Source organism: Artemia franciscana, unplaced genomic scaffold (genome assembly GCF_032884065.1).
Source record: "Artemia franciscana unplaced genomic scaffold, ASM3288406v1 PGA_scaffold_53, whole genome shotgun sequence".
NCBI classification, from domain to species: Eukaryota; Metazoa; Arthropoda; class Branchiopoda; order Anostraca; family Artemiidae; genus Artemia; species Artemia franciscana.
Window position 1 is genome coordinate 473,782 of NW_027062694.1, and position 20,248 is coordinate 494,029.

Sequence of the window (20,248 nt, forward strand, 5' to 3'; positions counted from 1 at the left end):
AGCCGTTCTTAAGGAACTGGGGCAAAAAGCCAAGCTTTAGCCTAAAGAGCGAGATTTCAAAGAGGAAACTCCCTTCATAAGTGTAATAATCATTACCATTATCCTTTCCTGGAAGTTCAAAACTAATATACTCATTCATTGCTGAGTTACTCCTTAGTCATATCCTTAGTCCTAGTAGTACCTTCTACAGAAGTAGCAGTTTTCGTGATAGTAATAGTAGCGTGCAAATATTGCCTTTTTGGTCAATTGATCATCTCCATTATCATTTCCTGAAAGTTCAAAATCAATATTTCCTGAATTACAAAAATCAAAATGAAAAAATCAAAATCAGTCTTTCCTGAATTACACCCTTTGGACCCATATCAGCAATCTGTATGCTCATAACATGCTTTGATTTAGTTCAGCTTTCCCCTCAACGTTTCCTCAGATGTTTATTTCAGTATCCTCAGCCTTAGTAGTAGCCGCTGGATACGGCCTTGTAGACTAGTATCTCTTTCCACCAATGAAAAGCTGGGAAAACTCAAATTATTGTTGTGCTATCTTTCTATTGAGCTAAAGGGGCTTTTGTACCCTCTTATTTATTCTCCCTTTCGTTTTTACATGTTATTTGGCTCCTCCGTTCATTTCTTTTCTCTCGTTTCTATATGTCCTTATATATATATTGTTCCATTTCCTATTTTGTTCTCCGTTACTTTTTTTCTCACTCACATTTTCACTCTTTGTGCCAAACTATTCTAAAAAAAAAAAATAAATAAATAAAACTACTGACGAAATGAGACTGTTATGTAGCTATTGGTTATTTTTTATTATTTTCAGTCTACAACGCTAAGTATTCCTCATATTACTACTACTGATTGCAAACTCTTTTGCAGTATTACGCAGCATGACGCCAGCGCATGGGTGAACACTTCCGCCATTCCAATTCCATTAAAGCTCTTGCCACCTCGCAAGAAATCTCGGAGTTTTAAGACATTTCTCATAATCTCAACCCAGCATCCCAATCATCGTCGTATGGTGAAGTTTTCTGGGCATTAATTTAAAGAAAAGTTTTTCAAAAAAATGTTTTTAAGTAAAGTAAAGAGCCATCAAAGTAAATGACTATTCATTTATTCAAAAATAAAGTGAGCAGAAGTAAAGTCATGTAATAATTTAAACTCAACACTAAAGGAAATAATTATTATTGAATAAATAGAACCCAATAGAAACAGAAATCAAAAAGAATCATCACGTAAAATATAAAGATAAGAGATGCTTGCTTATGTCCACCTGAGATATGTTAAATATGTCATGGTTATTTTATTACCGACCAAGTGAGATTTTGTTGTTGTTGTATCTTCTAGTGTTGCCGTTGGTTCGGTATCGCTAGCATGTTTAAACCCTTAGTACGGCCCTCTCAATCCCTTGTAGTACTTTGGAGTTACTATTGCTATTGTCACTATTGCTTAATCTTCACTTAAGCTAAAGAGGTTTAATGGTTTATTTTAAAGTTAATTTAAGAAAAAGATTTGAACTGTAAAAACAAATACATCCTCCTGTACCCCCAAAAAGGCTATATGACCACGAATGCAGGGAGAAAGAAAAAAAGACTAATAAAAAAAAACACGCACACACTAAAAAAAAAAGGAAATGACAAACAACCATCCGCCACTGACAACCCGCTGAAAACCAAGCTCAGGATAAGTGCCATGCACAATAAAAATGCAAACATACATTTCCGACTTGGCATAGTGCAGTTCAACGCTCGCGGACATTGAAAAAAAATCGAGAAACTAAAACTCTTAGAAAAATTGTCTGCGGGAACTAAACGGGTGGCATTTTTTAGCTGACTCAGCTAGTATGTGTCATAGGTTCGAAGTTCGATCTGACCAATGGAGTGAATGAAACTCAAACGTTCGCATAATTACGAGGATGATACGTAGAATGATCAGAGACAGGAGATGGACTAGTTCTGACGACCGTGGGAATAACACTGTGGGAAAAGCCACTGACAACCCGCTGAAAACCAAGCTTGGGGTAAGTGCCATGCACAATGAAAATACAAACATACATTTCCAACTTGGCATAGTGCAATTCAACGCTCGCGGACATCGAAGGAAATTTGAGAAACTAAAAGGTTTAAAAAAAATTTATGTGGGAACCACACGGGTGACATATTTTAACTGACTCAGCCAGTATTAGTCGAAGGTTCGAAGTTTGATCTGACCAATGGAGTGAATGAAACTAAAATGTTCCCAGAATTAAGAGGTTGATACGTAGAATGATCAGAGACAAGAGATGGACCAGTTCTGACGGCCTTGGGAATAACACTGTGTAGTTGAAAAAAACGAAAAACCATTAATATTAAAGGATGTTAACACTCCAAATCAAATAACGACTCATCAACAGAACTATTATCTTTCAAAGATAAGGTCCATCGCTCATTTGTAATAGAGTGGTATTAGAAAGGAAGAAAAAATGGCCATCCACATAGTGGATCGATAAGAATCGACCCAGAAAAATGTGTTTAGGGCTCCAAAAAATCCAAATATTCCTCTACATCTTTATTTTAATTACACTAAAATGATGCATGAAGGAGAACTCTTTATCAAGAAGGAATACCTAGGAAATGAAAGATGAATTCTTGAAATATGAATTTTAGATAATTGAAAGATGAAAGAGAATACTTCTTCCAAATAAAGATAAGGGCAAAAAACTTAAGGGAAAAGGGACAAAACTTGATAATGCCTTGTTGACATGACCTCATTTTCTATGAAACTGAAACTTGAGAAGGAGAATGACTTATTAAGAAAACAACAATGATAGTCATTGCCGAAACCAGAGTAAATGGCTGTATTGTTTTTTAATGGCAAAATAAACAAAGGCGCTTGTCCTGCATTTGGACGACACAAGTCGATTCTTGTGGCATTCGTTCAGCGCAGTCAGAGAGAGAGAGTAGTGGACAACAAGGGGGGGGGGGGTGGAGGAAAGAGGTTTCGAAGGAAGAACGGACTCTCTGAACCTGTGTGTTAATTGGAAACGCCTGTCACCTAGGTAGGGCAGAAAGTTTATTTTCATAAGCGGTATTCTTCTGGTTCACTATAATTTATAGCGCCCTTTTTGGACCGCCTCCAGATCATCTTTCAGATAGCCCGTATTATGAGCTTGTGGTCCCAAACAGTGCGTGTATATTCTAGGAGGTTGCGTAGATACGTGATTTGAACAGTTTTTAACTGAGATTGGGAGAAACCCAATTGTCGCAAACTAATAAATGAAAGCTCTGGAGTTAGCCCTGAAAGTGACGCCCAGGATTACGGAAACAGGTGTAGTTGGGTCCCTTGGCTCTGGGCAAAGGAGGTATGGGTTCAGTGGTTGAACCTCGTCACTCTCGTTTTTCTTTAAAAATTTTTATCTGTTGGATCGTTTTTGAAACTTTTGAAATATTTGGTTTCTCTCTTGACGACTCTAGGCTGAAGTTTTTGTGTAATTCGCGCACCAAATTGATTTCAGCATAATGGTTATAGTTCCAACAGAACTATAAACAGAAATAGTATGAAGCCGTGTCATTTATCCACGGGGTGTTTTCTGCCTTTTGATTACTTCAAAGGACCTTTCCCTTGAAAAACAAAGAATAATTGCCAAAAAAATTCAGTTTTATACCCCTCCCTCCCCCCAAGAAAATGCTCTGATTTCCATCCTCCCAATCCCATCCTACTTGCGATCTGACATAAATCCACCTATCAAACTAAGACGGTGCCAAGTTTGTGAATTAAACTAGAGGTATAGGGTCGACGTCTATTAGGAGAAATGATTATATATATATTCGGATGATATCAGAATATTCTATGAGAGGAATTTTCTTCTTGATTTGAGTTTTTATGCTGTGTCAAGTGTGAATTCTCTCTTAATTTGTTGTGGAAGTTGCTTAATTGGTAAAGTTTCTGTTTTCCTCTAAAGCCTTACAGGAATATCAACTTTGTGGTCTTGTCCATGAACTAAAAACTTTATGTGTTCTCGTCAGTGTTTGTTTTTTAAAATTCTTTAAAGTTTTTACGTTTTTTCACATAAATATATTTACGTTTTACGTTTTTTTTTATTTCAGTGCGTGCTGAACTAGTTAACAACAAGAAGTCCAAAGCACAAGGACCTATAGATTTCTCTGAATCGGGTGATTTTCCTGAATTAAGCAAACTTGACCATCTTACCAAGGAGTCTATATCAGGTTTGTCTTCTATTGTGACAAATTCGAGCTCAAATAAAGCGTCATTTGTATTCAGGACTGGCCCTATCTGTAACGGACTCAAAGATATGGATAATTTTTGGGCCCTTATTTCTTCACAAGACAGCACTTTATTTTCTTTTTCTTTTTTTTTGCTCTGAGTCAACAGTTTAATTGTATGTTGTTTCCAGCTCTATTTTTTTATTTTTAGGGTCTAATAGTAATAAGGGTATCAACCGGGCCTGGAATCCCCCCCCCCCAATAAAAGCATTCAATTAGCCTACAAAATTCCCCGATGGTTCAACTGATAGTATCGAATTGTCACCAATTATTTATTATTCCTCCGCAATATGCAGATTTCTTGTGTTTTTCTTTTGGGCTACGTTTTGAATGTGCAATAAGTTGGTGTTTAAAAAAAAAGAGTACAGGACGAAACTGATAAATACACACTAAGAGACAAAAAAAAAAGAAAAAAAAAGTCCATTCGGCACCCTTTGTGCCCATTAATGGCTCTGGAGGATCTTTATCCTTTGTTTTTGGCTAATCAATTACATTTGGAGCAAACACTTAGTAATATTATTTATTGTTAACTGATTTTACCGAAGCTAAAACTTCCCTCTCCCGGAGGCTTGTCCTTTGAAATCACATTTTGAGAAAGGGCAAGCATGGTTTGGAGTATGTAACTTAACCTCCTAGAAAAAACATGAGAAATCTTTACTTTTGAGCTAAAATTCTCTTGTTTTAACACGTTACTGTTTTTCAAAGCTTAAGATGCAAATTGAGAAGTTGTAAAAAGAGGCCATAACATTTTGAACAATATTTTATGTAATATGAAAATTGTAATTTGGAACGTTACAACGTGTAAAAGCAACTATCGTATTGACATTTTTACTGGTGAATTCAGACGTTTTGAACTGGTATTATTAGGAGTTTCAGAAACTCATCCCAGGGGTAGGAAACATTTAGGTGGTATAGGATTTATTTACTCAGGCAGGAATAAGGGTGTGCCTAGGCAGGGAGTAAGGCTCACGATGAGTGAGGGAGATGCTAAGTCTTGTCTAGGCTGGGAAAGTGTAAGTAGTATAGTGCTAGTTGCTCATTTTATGACTAAAAAATACAAGGTATCAGCCATAGTAGTGTATACTCCTGTAGAACTGACTGATGGGATAGTAGTAACTCGGGAAATTTGACTTTCAGATACAGGAACAAATAGACAAGATCCTAGGTAGAAATAGGGTAGCAGATCTTAATGCCCAGGTTGATGGAAATTGGGATAGATGGTATCGTAGCCTAAGTAAATTTGGTAAAGGAAAAGAAAAAAGTAACTTTTATAGACTGTTGCAAATTTGTAGGTATAACAATCTAGTTATAACCAATACAGTATCTGGTCATGAAATGGCCAAAAGTGAACATGGTACTCACGTAATGGTAAGACGACCAACCTTATTGATTATGCTATTGTAAACAGAAGACTGGCAGGATCAATACAAAATACTTGAGTATATAGGAGTGTTGTTGTTGATGTTAAAAGTAAAGATCACCATCTAGTAGTGTCTAGGTTTAATCTGAAACTGAGGAAGGTTAACTATCTTCCGGGAAGTTATGATGTTGGTAGATTCCAAGATGAGAATGTGAGAGAAATTTTCCAGGTACAGTTGAATATTAAATTAAAGAGTCCAAAATTGGACAATGTAGAAGACGGATGGTGTCTTAGGGGGAAAGTTAGAAACGCAGCTACGAATTTTAGTGAAAATGTTTTATGTTTAATAGAGAAGAAGAGGGGCTTGTACAACAAGTCCTTGAGTGATAGATCTTATAAAAACAAGAGGAATGTTAGAGAAGTAGAGGAAGCAGTAAAATGTGAATTCAGGAGGTGGGAAGTAGAGCCCATGAATAAAATTGCTGGAGATCTAGAAGATTCAGCCAGGTGGCATAATAGTGAAATACTGTCTTGTCATGCTAAATATTTGAGAAGGAATAGTGAATCTGGGCTTGTTCCAGTTAAAGATAGGAGTGGGGGGGGGCAGAATTGATTATAAGGAAAAAGTTTAAGAAAAATAGGCAGAACATTTTGAAAATGTGCTAAATCATGAGAGGGAATCACGAAAAGGTATAGAAAAGAATGAAAAAGTTTATGACACACTTGAAGTGAAGGAAGACTTATTTTGCATGAAGAATTAGAAATAGTACTAAAAGGATTAAAAATAACAAGGTCCCTGATAGGCTCTGATAGTGTGGTAAATGAGTTCTTAAATTATGGTGGTGGTAAAGCTAGAAATAAATTACTGAAGATTGTGAATGAGATTTTGTAAAAAGGTGAAGCACGTTTTCTAAAAGATAGGTGATAAGAGTCAAGCACGGATACAAGTGGGAGGTGATGGGGGAAATCACTTTCCTCCCAGTGAATTTTTTAAGAATACTTCCTAAATTTTACTGTTGAGTACTAATATACGAGAAATAAGGACTGAAAGTCAATCGTTTTCTGAAAAAAAAGAAGAATTACATCAACGCAATAAAGGTGTTCAAAGAAGGTATGTGTTATAAACGCAAGACTGAAAAAGTTTCTGTACTGTTAGATAGAGCCCAAGGGAGTGCAGATCCAAGACAAGAAGTTAGGACAGTGACAGTTCTGTGGCCTGTATAAGCATCCAAGGATTGGCATCACTTATCACTGTTCCCCGGAGGCAGAAAGACAGATGAAGGGTATGTAATACATATATCCAAATGGAATAATTTTATTTCCATTACTGTACTCAGCAAAATCAAGACTCCCTCACCAACGCTATATATGTTTGCCTCATTGCTAGCAGCCACACAACATTATATGACGTATCCTGACAATAATGCCAATTCATAAGCCAGCACTCTAATGTCTGCCTCATTTGGTGGCACTGAAAAAGCTTAGAGTTGTGATGAAGATACCGGCTTGTCATCTATTATAAGGGTCAAGGTCGTATATCTTTATGCCGAATGACTTTGCATCCTACTGTAAAGAGATTTAAGAATAATGTGTCGCTTCATATCAATCGGGAGTTGGAAATTTCACTCCTCAATTTCTTTCGCCAAGTCTCTGTCAATAGTTAAGCGAGTATATTTCCCTTGGCATGAGACCTGGTTATACTTATTTTTTCTGACAAGTGGAAGCCGTTGCAGGGCACCATAAGGCCAACTATCCTTTCTGACGTACCTCAACGAGGTTCTTTGAGCAGTAATATTATTTGGAAGATGCATTTCCTGCTACTAGGGCTAGGCATACTAGCACCATTTATCACCCCCTTTACCCATTGTCCTTTTTTTCTTGACATCGCATTTTAAACTTGATTAAGTTCTCTTCTAGTCTTATAGAGAAAAATTTTGAACAAAAAATCAAACTGGCTCAAGAGTTTGTTGTCCACTGCATCAAAACACACTGTTTATCTTCTGCTATTTTTCCCCAGCCAACTAATTAGGCCTTTTCTTATTTCGTGCCCCTTTTCTTTGCTTTTGAGTACCTTTGCCAAAGTACCGGTAACAACATTAGAAATAACCCCCTCATCCTCAAAATTTTTCATGTAAACAATGGGTGCGTTCTCGAACATTGTATTTTCAGAGAGGATTTTTCGATATTTTTTTTTTGTCCTGTTTCTATAGGAGCCTTTCACGTTGATGTCCAGACGCTTAGATTATCCATGCATCTTATATTGCAAACTTATAACACCGTGATGGTATCAAAGAACTATCGAAAATATTACAACTCACCAAATCCAACAGGCAACGATTGCGTAACCTTCTCTTTGACAGGGGTCGCCTCTGATTGGCCAACGGATATCGATGTTTAGTGGCCATCACGTTCTCGACAAAGTTTTCCAATGCTTCGTGCAAGTGGCAAAGTGAGCCAGTTGATAAGAAAACTGTAGAGGGGGGGGGGGTGGCACTGCCGCTCATACTTTTTAGACTTAGAGATCCTGTGAATAAAGTTTTTAGGGAAGAACAGTGTGGTTTTAGGAAGGGGAGAGGATGCATCAATGAAATTTTTACTCTTAGACTAATAATTGAGAAGTGCCTGAGTCGTCATTGATTTTAGTCCTTAGCCTCATTGATTATAAGCGAGTGTTTGATTCCACCGATAGAAAAGCTTTAGCGAAGGTCTTATTGTTGTATGGTGGACCAGATAAATACATTAAAGTGATTAGTGGTACTTACTTGTGCTTTACTTGTACCTGGATCGGGGCACAAGCTAAGTAGCTCTCGCTGGCGACAGTATGCGGCAGACTGTTGAATTCCACAGGTTACAGTCTTGGGTTAATTCGGCGATAATGTCGAGCCATGAAGGGTCCTATCTGCAACCATTGCCGCCAATCCAGAATCAGCCAATCGGTTCGAGTCTGATTTGACGGTGCTGAGCCAAGTTTTGGCTTGTCCTCCGTATCGTTTCATCCAATCAAGTGCTGGTTTGCAGCGTAGGCTTTGATCCGTAAAAGTCTCGGCCGGTCTTCGGCAAACATAGCCAACCAGGACAAACGGTGGCGTCGAATGATTGATGTGATGTCGTACTTCTGGTCACATCGTTGGCGGATGATCGTATTTGGGATTCGGTCGCTGAGACGTAACCCCAGTATGCTCCTCGGGCATCTATGTTCAAATGTGTTCGGGCATGTGCCTTGGTGACTTTTAACGGTCACGTCTGGCAGCCGTACAGTAAGACCGATCGGCCTAGGGCAACGCAAATACAGATTTTTCTTTTCCGGTGGATTTCCTTCCTTTTTCATAGTGGCTTCCACAGCTGTGCAAAGACAGCGGAAGCTGATGCAATGCGGCACTGAATTTCTTCGCTACATCCGTTGTTGATGTCAATGTACGATCCGAGATACTTGAATTTATTGACAACCTGAATCTGCCTTTGATTAAGGGTTATAGGGGTGGAGTTTATAACCGAGACCTCGGGGCGCAAGAATAGGCTTGAAATTTGTGGTTAAGATAACCAAGTTGCTTGGACCGAGAATAAATGAAGGTGAAAATGTGATGTTGGATAACGAGAATATCGATCTAGATAGCTTCTCTTACCAGCGTATTTTTATTAGTAAAGATGGTGGGTGCAGTGAAGATGTTGAAAGTAGAATAGTGGCTCGGGATTTTTTTTATTTTTTTTTTGTCAAGAAAAGTTTGGAAGAATAGGAAGATAGGTCTGTGAACTAAGATTAGAAAATTGGAAGCTACGGTGATGACAATGGTTAAGCATGGTTCTGAAACCCAGAAATTTCGGTCATCCCCATTGCAATTCCAGTGGGCATTCCCAGTAGGTAAAGCTCATATAATATGAAAAATCTCAGTTGCCCCATTGCCTGCAAGTCCTGTGGATATGGTCAGTCATAAATCTTATATAAAGTATCCTGACAATGATGCCAATCCATCTGCCAGCAATCTAGTATCTGCCTCATTTGGTGATACTGAAATAGCTTAGAGTTGCGATGAAGATACCGGCTTGTCATCTGTTATAACGGCCAAGGCCGTATCTTTCTTTATGCCGAATGGCTTTGCATCCTACTGTAAAGAGATTTAAGAATAATGTGTCGCTTCATGTCAATCGGGAGTTGGTACTCAACAGTACATTATACTTATTTATAACCCACTTACATAAGAATATAAATAGTAGAGTAAACACAAGCGAAAATCAATAATATTACACACACAAAAACAGAGAAAAAAAACACAATAAACCACCAAAAACAATTAAACAACAATAACATTAAATAAACAATTTTAATGAAAAAAAAAGAATTAAGCCATGATGAGGCGCCAATATGGGTACGCTGTTTCCGAAATCTTTTTGTGTAAACCAGTCAGCTTTTCAGTAATATTCGGGAGGTGAAACTTGTTATCTGTTCAGCTTGTTATCTTAATACCATTTTTCTAAATAGTATTGTAGGTTTTTCAAATGATAAAGAACGTCTGCGAATCGTATTGTAATGGTGATAATTCATACCTTGTCAGAGTTTGAATCACATGGAAGTTTTTTATGAAACAAAGATCTTATGGGCATTTCGTTTTTAATGTACATCCCATATTAAAGGCCCTAGTGGGTTGATGAATTTTATCAGAAAAACAAGGATATTGTAACATTTGGAATTGAAAATCGAGATCAGATGTAGTTCTGTAAGATCGAAGGGCTCTACACCCCTCCTACTTATTTAGCCTTTAATTCCGAAAAAAAGCTGCACATATCGAACTGATTGTTGTAGAGTATTGGAAGAAATATTTTTGAAGCTTAAATTGCGATTTTTAGTGTCCTTTTTATGAGTAAGAATTGATTGGTTGGAAACTAGACCCCCTTTTCACCTTTTTGTCTGGGGCCCCCCACTGTGGTAAAACGTGACCTGGGATTGAAATTGAAATTTCATTTTACATTGCAATGAGAAACATTGTTTTATCAATTTTTTTTGTTCTGAAGGCAAACAAATGCTTGTACTTTTTGTCTTTGTATAAAGTAAGGGCCTAAATGTATAGAAAAGCACTTATTATATAAAATAATTCATGTCTAAATAATAGAAGAAACAGTTACTACGCCATTGTAGAAACAAAAATTTTTCGGACACTACTTGAAAAAAAAACTTGAGATTTTCTTGAAAAATTGATTGAAAGGAAATCTAATTTCTAAAACTATGCAAATGACTCATTTTACATCTAATTAGTAACTGAAAGGTGAACATATTATGTCTCGTTGAAACTAAGATCGCATAAATAATAAAACGCATATAAGTTTAGGGTCCCAAAGACATTTCCCGTTTTCAGTAAATATATTTCAGTAATTTTGTTGAAATGATATCATTAATAATTTGATTGTGTTATATATATGGTTATGTAATTATATTTATTCATATAATTATATGTCATATATAAAGTCTGTTTTGAATAGCCATATATATTTCATGTTAAACTTCAAATGTTGATCTATCAAACAGTTCGAGGTAACAAACTTTTAGTAAGGAACAGCCCTTAACAGTAGTAACCAAAACTCCAAAAAAGAATTTTGATAATAATATGTTTGCCAAGAGAGTTTCCTTATCAAAGCAAAATTTTCTTTTCATGAACCTTTAAGTTACATAGCAAAATCTATTGTAATTAGAATCTTTGAATAATTATTGAAAAGGGAAAAACACCCCCGAGGAGGGGGGGCTCAACTCAATGGGGAAATCGCAACATTTGCATGATTTTTGAAAATAGGAAAAACGCCTCCGAAGGGGAGGAGAGGTCGAACTTAATGTCCCCAAAGCAGAGATGTTGCGCTCGCGTCTGGAAAAATGCTAATTTTTTTGTTTTTCCGACAGGGATGGTCACGAACAAATACATGTTTATTTGTTGATGTTTTTACCATGGTTTTATTAACAGGATTTACCGAACCAATGATCCTAGATTATCAGGAAAGGGTTTGTGCGTGTCGAAATATATAGTTCTAGTGCCCCTTTTAAGTAACAAGAGGTAATGCCACGGGAAAATGCTGATTTTTGGCTGTTTTCCTCGCATAACAGCAGCTTTGGCGTGAATACGATCAACATTATTATCAACGATCAACAAATATCGAAAGGCTGCTTTAAAAACTTTCAGTTTCAGAGGTCGTATTGACGAGCAGTAGCGCATTCGTTCCCATAAACAAGTCCCCGTGTATTCGATAAAAATAAAACTGCTATTACAGAGAATAAACACAGTTAAGCTAACGAATACAGGGTGTTACATAGTTGCGCACCAGGGTTGTAGGGGTGAGATAGGTGGTTCTTCATATATGCGTCTAGGGGCAGGGGTCTTTACAAACTCAAAATTCCACTTAACCAGTTAAAACAATCATATGTGCGTCTGGGGGCAGGGGTCCTTACAAACTCACAATTCTACTTAACCAGTTAATACATTCAGATTTCGTTTTCACTGTCCTTGGTAATTGAGAAATTGAGAAAATATTTTACTATCTGAATTTTTTTGGGTTATTTTAGAGAGTGCTGCGGCAGTGAAACTTTTAGAGTCCGAAGGTATTTTTGTTACACCCGAAGAGCCTAATAATATTGTTTCAAATGCAGTGGCGAGTGGACACAAAGTCATACTTACAGCTGCTGGTCGTCTGGCAATGTCTTCAACTGGAATGGAGGTAAGATTAATTGCTGTATTTCGGTGTTATATGAATTTAATGTATGATAATAAAGAAGAAATCCCTTTCAAATTAAAACGAATGTTTGTTAAAGATGACTAACGACTTACCAAAAATTGTACCCGACTGGATACAAGAGGCTCCGGTAAACGTATCACAGTTCATATAATTGACTTATCAATAAAAAGTGAACATACCACTTGATGCCTTTTTTTATGCTCTTTACGAATATAATAATCGCTTCTATCGCAAATTCAAATTTAAGCACTTTTTGAGCTCTTAAAAATGATAAACTTTCAATTAAAGTATGAGTTATCGGTTGTTTTCGAAAAAATAATACTATGTTTTCTCAGTGCCGTTTTCTCAGTCGTTTTCGACAAAATGATACTTCATTTTCTCAGTGTCAAAATTATTTATAGTTAGGTTAGGTTGGGTTAGGTCAAAAAGTGCTTAAATTTGAATTTGTGATAGAAGCGATTATTATATTCGTAAAGAGCATAAAAATGGCATCGAGTGGTATGTTCAGTTTATTGATAAGTCAATTATATGAACTCTGATACATTTACCAAAGCTTCTTTAACCCTGAAATAACCCAATAGTATAAATTACTATTCAGCAAAAATTCACCCGACTGGGAGCCCAAGTTAGGTTGTAGGACCAACTGGTTTGATCCAGAGGGGAAGATCAGTCGTTTGTTGTTGCAAGGTTTATCTTTAAAACAACCCAAGAAGTTTCTTGAATAGTAATTTCTGGTCGTTTAGAGTTTGAGTTATTGTAGGTTTTTATTTCTTCTGATGATTTCTTCTACTGGGCGTCTACCAATGCCTTCGACTGGAGTGGAGGTGACATTGATTCCTGTATTTCGATGTTATATGTATTTGCCATTGCTGGTTGAAGGGTGGTAAGATATTTTTTGCAACTGATAAACGTGTGTTTATACCTTCTCTTGCTTAAGATCGCTATCAAAAAATCAATTGTACCGGCTTAAAGAAGCTTGTAAAAATTTTAGAAATTTTTGTTGGGAAGAAGAAGTGGGGATGGTATGAGGTTGTAACAGACGCTTAATCTCGGAAGGGTACCATTTCTTATAAGTATCGCAGAGTTAAGCACTTTTTATACATGTTTTGGCCTCCAGGATGAGGGGTATAAATTTCCCGCCCGCTAGATGAACTGGATGTAAATCAATATTGTAAAACTATCCAATATTAGATTTTTTCTACCTGGGATAATAATTCCTGATTTGGATGGAACTGTTTTTGGTGATCATTAAAATGTTTGCAACAACTTAGTTTTTTAGAAAAAAACTGTTTGGAATATAAATCTTTTTAAATCTCAGGCGATTTATTATTTCTATCAATAAATATAGCTATTTTTGTGATTGTTAATTATTATTCAGCAAATGAAAGCTGTATAAGTGAAAAATTTTTATAAAATTTCTTACATCTTTCTTGAGAAATTTAATAAATAGGATTAATGTCAGTCTGGAACTTTCACCCCTTTTCGTGGTGCAACTTTGATGTAGTTATCAAGAGCTGCGGCTACATTCAGTGCACTATCTCAAGCTATTTGATGCACTATATTTAAAAATGGCATTAGTTTTTCCATCGTTCATGGCTGACCTTAACTACAACGCTGTCTATAGATATTATTATGCAATACGTCGGCCTTGGCTAATGCTAAGCACTTTTACAATTGTCTCCATTCCGTGTTATATCTTTCCAGCCTTTAATGAGACAGATTTGGATCCTACATAAAAACAAAAAACTAGCATAACAAATAACGGTAGTGTGGAAAGATCGTGACCCAGTGCCTTACGTGCAACACCGTTTAATAAGACACATTGGAATTTTACACCATAAATAACAGAAAAAATCATAGAATACATTGAAGATGTGAAAGTTCACAAGTTGTCCCCAGGGCAACCTGGGTAGACTGGAACCAAGCCATTCAGTATCATAAACGTGATGTAGTAATTCAGTCCTCATTCAAAGATGCTTTAATTATTTCAGCTGCAAAAATAAAAAAAAGGACTTGACTTTTTAAACATAAGTTCTTTGGAAATAACTGTTGTAGTATTTTAGGAGGACTGTAGAAACATAGTTTTTTGTTTTTTTTTACAGCTTGACTTCATTCTTTTTAATACTGAGACTTCCGAGTGGATAAAAGTTGGTTGTCCTAAAATTAGATTTTCTGAAATTCATTTTCCTTTTCTGAAATGTGATGTCTCCTATTAAATATTTTAGTGGCGAAGACGGAAATTTTGGGTCTTCGTGCACAATGGAATCCCTGGAAACCTCTGCTGTAAAATGCACACTAGAAACCCGAACTGAATGGCAATATGAATTGTATGGAGGAGGGGAGGGGAGTATGCTATTTGCTATTATTGAAACTATGGTAACAGCGTTGACCAAACTAACGACTTTGGTGAGGGGCTGTCATGGTAGACCTTCTATGACAACAGTCTTTCTTGCATTAGCTTTGATGTAAAAAAAAACAACTTTTTTTTCAGGCTGGTTCTCCTCCTGTTAAGAAGCAGATCATTCCAACAATTAGGCCAATTTCAAACTTAGAAAATAGGAAAGTTGTCAGAGTTACTGAGAGTCAATTAAGAGCGCTAAATGGTAAGTTGCCTGTACTTTCTCTCAATGGCGTTGTTTGCCGGGTCATTGGCTCCCTAGATTGAATTCCAATTACCTAGATGATAATTCCGAACATGCAAAACTTAATTAAGTTGAAAGGTATTCATCAGAAGTTTTTTAGGGGAGGGATGTGGATGCAGTGGGTTTTTTAGACCTGTGCCCCCACCTAGAGGCTTTAGGGGTGTGCCCTGACACAAATTACTTGGATAAAATAAAGGATTAAGGTAAGATTTATGGCTGGAGAAACGTTAAAGCTATTGTCACGCTATAAAATAATCACGCAATAAGGGCGATAAACTTTCAAACAAGCAAATAAAAGTCTACACGAATATAGCACGGGGACAAGTTTTTTTAAATAATTTTTTTAAGCGCTTTTTACGTGTTAAGTAATCGAGTCTACTTTTATATTTCATTAACAAAAAGACAAAAAACAGCGCCTTTCACACTACGTCATAGAACCATTCACATTAGTATATCTTAAGACAATGTGTTGCGTTATGTAACATTACGGAACTAATTTTTTCTTTAACGGGCAGTACCGAGTAGACTCAGGGTCAGCTGCCTTGTCAGATCATCTCTGGCCTTCCTATACAGGGCAGGCTAAGAACACAGCGGACGTTGCGAGATGTTAATACTTACTCGAGACGTTAAATTTTTACGCGAAAAGTTGGTTAAATTATCTCTGGCCTTAGTGTACAGGGCTGGCCACGAACATGACGGACGTCAAGAGACGATAAACGTTACACGACACGTTACAAGCAAAAGCCACCAAGTGAAATTTCTTTATGAATTCCGGCGTCCTTGTCTGAAGATGTCTGGTCTTCGTATACAAGGCAGCCAAGCAAACGACGGACAGACAAAATCTCCAACGTTAAGAGAGTCCAGTTACAATCCACTGCGCAAAAAAGAATAAAGTACTGAGCTCTTACACATGAGCTAGTAGGAATGTCCTCAAAATGTCCCAGGAGAATAGCCGGGACCTAAATGGGACAGCAAGTAATGTCTCACGAAGATCAAACTCGTAGTTATCTTCGAAAATAATTCGACATAAAAATTCTTACAGAAAATAATATTAATTGTGTTTATTGACAAAAAGAAATATACACACCAATAACAATGCCCAGAGGCTATAGTCCGTAAGGGATTAGACACGACATTAACAAAAACAATTCTACTGAAATAAGGACAGAAAAATAGGAAAAAAGACGAATGGAGCTTGACTTCTCAACTACATCATAGTTTTATCATATATTTTTTGCCTGTAAATCTTTAGACGTTAATCTTAGACGAGTGCTATTTATTGATTAAATGTTGGTGTTGTTTGCCTGTAAAACCTTAGATGAGCCATAATCTCGTTTGTATTCTTAGAACCAATAAATATAATCCAGTGATAACCTAGTTTTTCCTCTCGCAAGACTCAGCAGAATATTCGCCTCATTGTAACTATTCTAGATGGCCTTGCTAGCTTCTTAGGAGGGAATCTCACGGCTAAGCCTAAGACCACCAATTCACTCTTAGAGACTGAGGCACAAAAGACTTATAACAATTGGAGCCAGTCTTCAGTATAAGATCATAGCTCAACTATGATGAGCAAAATAGCTATCTCAAAATAGCTATCTCAGTCTATCAAGGGACGCACGCTGGGTGAGGGGGGGGGGGGCTCAGCGTATATTTACATGTTTCTATTTATGTAATTTTTTTATTTAGTTAATTTATTAGTTTTAAAAAATATAGCGCAACTTATCACCAGATCTTTGTCATTATACCCCCACATAAATTTTGTTATCAAAATTCTGTCTTGAGGACTTAGCCTTGCTCTTAAATTAACGGCAAAAACAAACCAACTACACAGTAGACCTTGGCATGGATAAACCACTGAAGTAACGGTATAAAATCATTTCTACCTTTTAATCAGGTAATTGCTCATATTATATGTAGCTGATAACTGAACGCGCCAGGGTATATCATATGGCTTGATTTTGCGGGTAATGTAATTGCAAGGCCACGACCCTAAGACAGCATTCAGTTCAAAGAGTATGGATACCATATAAAAGTGGAAACTTACAATAAAGTCGGTAATAAACCTCAACGCCATCTAGCTTTTGGCAACACTTGACATTTTTCAAGCTTTATAATCATTTCTCTGTCATGAACTCTACTCTAAATTACTCTAAATTACTCTAAATTACTAATGTTTCTAATGAGTTTGATGTTTTCGGGTTTCTGATGTTCGTTTATAGTCATTCAGTTTTTGTAGCCTGGTACAAAAATTCCTTCTAGGGGCGTCATTTTTTTCGGAGGACAATTCCCCCCACCCCCCAAAAAATGAAAGAAAATTTGCAGAAAAAACTATTATAACTATAGGTATAACTATAGCCCTTCCTTTCTATGTGGTAATCAGTTGATTACTACTGATAAATAGTCATTGCAGCGCTAAGTCACCCGAGGCTGTCAAATCTCCTTCATCTCGCCCTCTTTAGAGGTATAACTATAGCCCTTCCTTTCTATGTGGTAACCAGTTGATTACTACTGATAAATAGTCATTGCAGCGTTAAGTCACCTGAGGCTGTCAAATCTCCTTCATCTCACCCACTTTAGAGGTATAACTATAGCCCTTCCTTTCTATGTGGTAATCAGTTGATTACTACTGATAAATAGTCATTGCAGCGCTAAGTCACCCGAGGCTGTCAAATCTCCTTCATCTCGCCCTCTTTAGAGGTATAACTCGTGAACGTACCTAAGCATTATTTTAGTCTTGGAAAGAGGGCACCAACAAAGACAATTTCAAGAGGGAAAGCAATAAGAAGATAAAGTGTAAAACATAGCTCTTAGATAGAGAGTAACCAGACTGTTCAAACTACCCAAAGGGGGGAAGGGTGTTTGAAATGTTTTTGAAATGGTTACAATATAACAAATTGGTATTTCATATTATTTACTCGTGTGCTTCAAGTTTTTTTAGGGGCCGAAGCACGGTAGGGGCGTCGTTTGGAGGGGACATTTTCCCCCTCTAATAATGAGGAGAAAAACTTAATATACATCCCATGTCCCTTGACTATCCGGATAGGGACTCATATTCCCCCTCAATAAAAATGCGGGGGATTTCCTGGAGTATTGGAAGTTAATAAAAGAGCCCCCCCCCCCCTCCCCTCTAGGCTCGGTCTTTTGTGATCTAAAGCTGGCAAAGATGTTTATGCTAATCGTAATTCTCATAAGTGTTTTAGAGCCGGGCGGAAATATTGTGAAGAATTGAAAATTTCCATTAATTTTTGTAGAACCCTAAGCTTGTCAAATAGCGATTGACACAGAACGTCAGTTAAGCTAATTTTCAGAGTTGAGCAGACGATTAACACAGAATGCATAATAATGCATAGAATATGGTTTTAGAATTCCTAATTAGTGATGTGGTGTATCCACAAACCGTGTTTTTTTTAATTTCAATCTGCTAAAAATATTTTTCAGGTCAAAATAGTGGGAAAGCGCCGATGATTCACAAAGTTCCACGGCCAGGCTATGGCAGAATTGCCAGTTCAATTGATACATCCACCACTGCTCCTGGAGGACCAATTATATCTAAACCAAATACGGATCATTTAGTCAAAAGTTCAAATGTAGTTTATTACCAGAGGTTAAAAACTGGAACTGTGGTAAATGGTGCAAAACCAGAAATTAGAGTGATTCAAAAGCCTCAAGGCTCCCAAGGGAATAAGCGATTTCAAATTATACCATCGAGGAAAATTTCAGATGTAATGTCAAGCTTAAGTTGATTCTTTTTATCTTTTTTTTTGTGTTTTTTGTGTTTTTCTTTTTTACTTTCGGATCAATAAATTTGCTTTTGATTTGTTGAGGAAAAAAATTGTATGAATTTAAGGAAAATAATATATTTTATAGATAAAAAGTGGTACCTTAGAGGGCCAGAAATATCAGTTTTCTATAACATTATCCCAAAACATGAGAATTAATTTGTGACGAATACTCAGATGTGACCCAATTATTTTATTTACAAAACGTACGTCAGAAACAGAAGTCTTATCTGTCCATTTTAACAGATTTGAACAGACATGTTTTCTAAAAGCTGATTGGATCGTCTTTGTAAAACTTCAAGCGTTTGAACCATATGATTTAACACATGTGATGTCTCTGGTTCTCTGTGTGGGGCACCAGTAGTTAGGTTTTCAGGCAAATTCCTTCTACAAAACATGCTCGTTAAAAATCAATCCGGTTTATTCAAAAAAAGAGAAGGTGTTTATGTGTAAGATTAAAGCTCCATGTACTAATTGCTCGCAGAGTTTTTGTATCCAGGTACCCTTTATTGTATTGTACGCCAAATCAGATACAATAATTCTAAAAGCGTTATAGTACTTAAATAATACAATATGAAGACAGGGGTTCGAGTCCTGATGTCGCTGGTTATTCTGTTTGGAAAGGGAGTCAGCGGTGTGACTCTACAAGCTCAGCCAAAGTCGACCCAGCACAAAATGGGTGCCTGGAGAAACCTGGGGGAAAAACGGGAAGTGTCGGATGATTTGCCCCCAACCCGCACTCCCGGCTGAAGGCAGAGAATCAGCAGATCGGTGCCTGCACTACACAGACCATTAGTCAGCATGCAAAAATAGTTTTTATAATATAATATACTATAATATAATACAAAACATTATTAATACAACAACCAAGGTCGTATCCAGGAGTTAAATACCCCTATTGCCAAAGATCTATAGATATAACCGTCTGTCTTTTTCAATAATTTACTGAAGGTGCAAGCCCCATAGGATTTCAAGCTATTTGCATTTTAATGTAGATTTCCTAAATCAAATTTGTATATGGCCATGAGAACGTCTTCAAGCTTAAACCCAAGACACACTATATTCATATTTGTTGTATAAAAAAGTCAATGTTCCGTAAGACCTGTGTTCTTCGGAAATGTCAAACTTGCGATACAGGAGCGACAATTTAAATAGCTTGAACTTAGTTTGAAAGCTTAGATTAACAACAATTTCCTCCCGAGCATTTCCCATTAATACTATGTCTTTACATCCTTTATGAGATTCATAAGATGTGGGAAAACTACTATTGCAGGCTTACTTATTTTTTATTTCAAAAAAATATGCCCTTAATCTTCTCCATGATTGTTCAGTTATACAAAATGCGTCTGGAATCTGAACGGAGGCCCACCCTTCTTATCCACGGAATAAATTCTACTCGTTTTGGATTTAATGTTACTTTTACTTTCATAATTATGCCGTAGACCAGAAATATTCCCGGCAATCCAGAATGATACGTGCTAATTTAGACATCCACTCCCCT

At 36.8% G+C, this 20,248-nt stretch overlaps 1 protein-coding gene across 3 annotated transcripts in view; it reads left to right on the forward strand.

Annotated features, from left to right (window-relative positions):
* LOC136041992 (GA-binding protein subunit beta-2-like) overlaps positions 1 to 18,800 on the forward strand; it is a 46,634-nt gene extending 27,834 nt beyond the window's left edge. For all 3 annotated transcript variants that reach the window (XM_065726821.1, XM_065726820.1, XM_065726819.1), the window contains exons 6-9: positions 4,079 to 4,198; positions 12,157 to 12,308; positions 14,818 to 14,929; positions 18,407 to 18,800. In XM_065726821.1, the coding sequence (XP_065582893.1) occupies positions 4,079 to 4,198; positions 12,157 to 12,308; positions 14,818 to 14,929; positions 18,407 to 18,711 (689 nt within the window). In that variant the 3' untranslated portion in view covers positions 18,712 to 18,800. The remainder of the gene's footprint in view (positions 1 to 4,078; positions 4,199 to 12,156; positions 12,309 to 14,817; positions 14,930 to 18,406) is intronic.
* Positions 18,801 to 20,248: the final 1,448 nt, after the last annotated feature.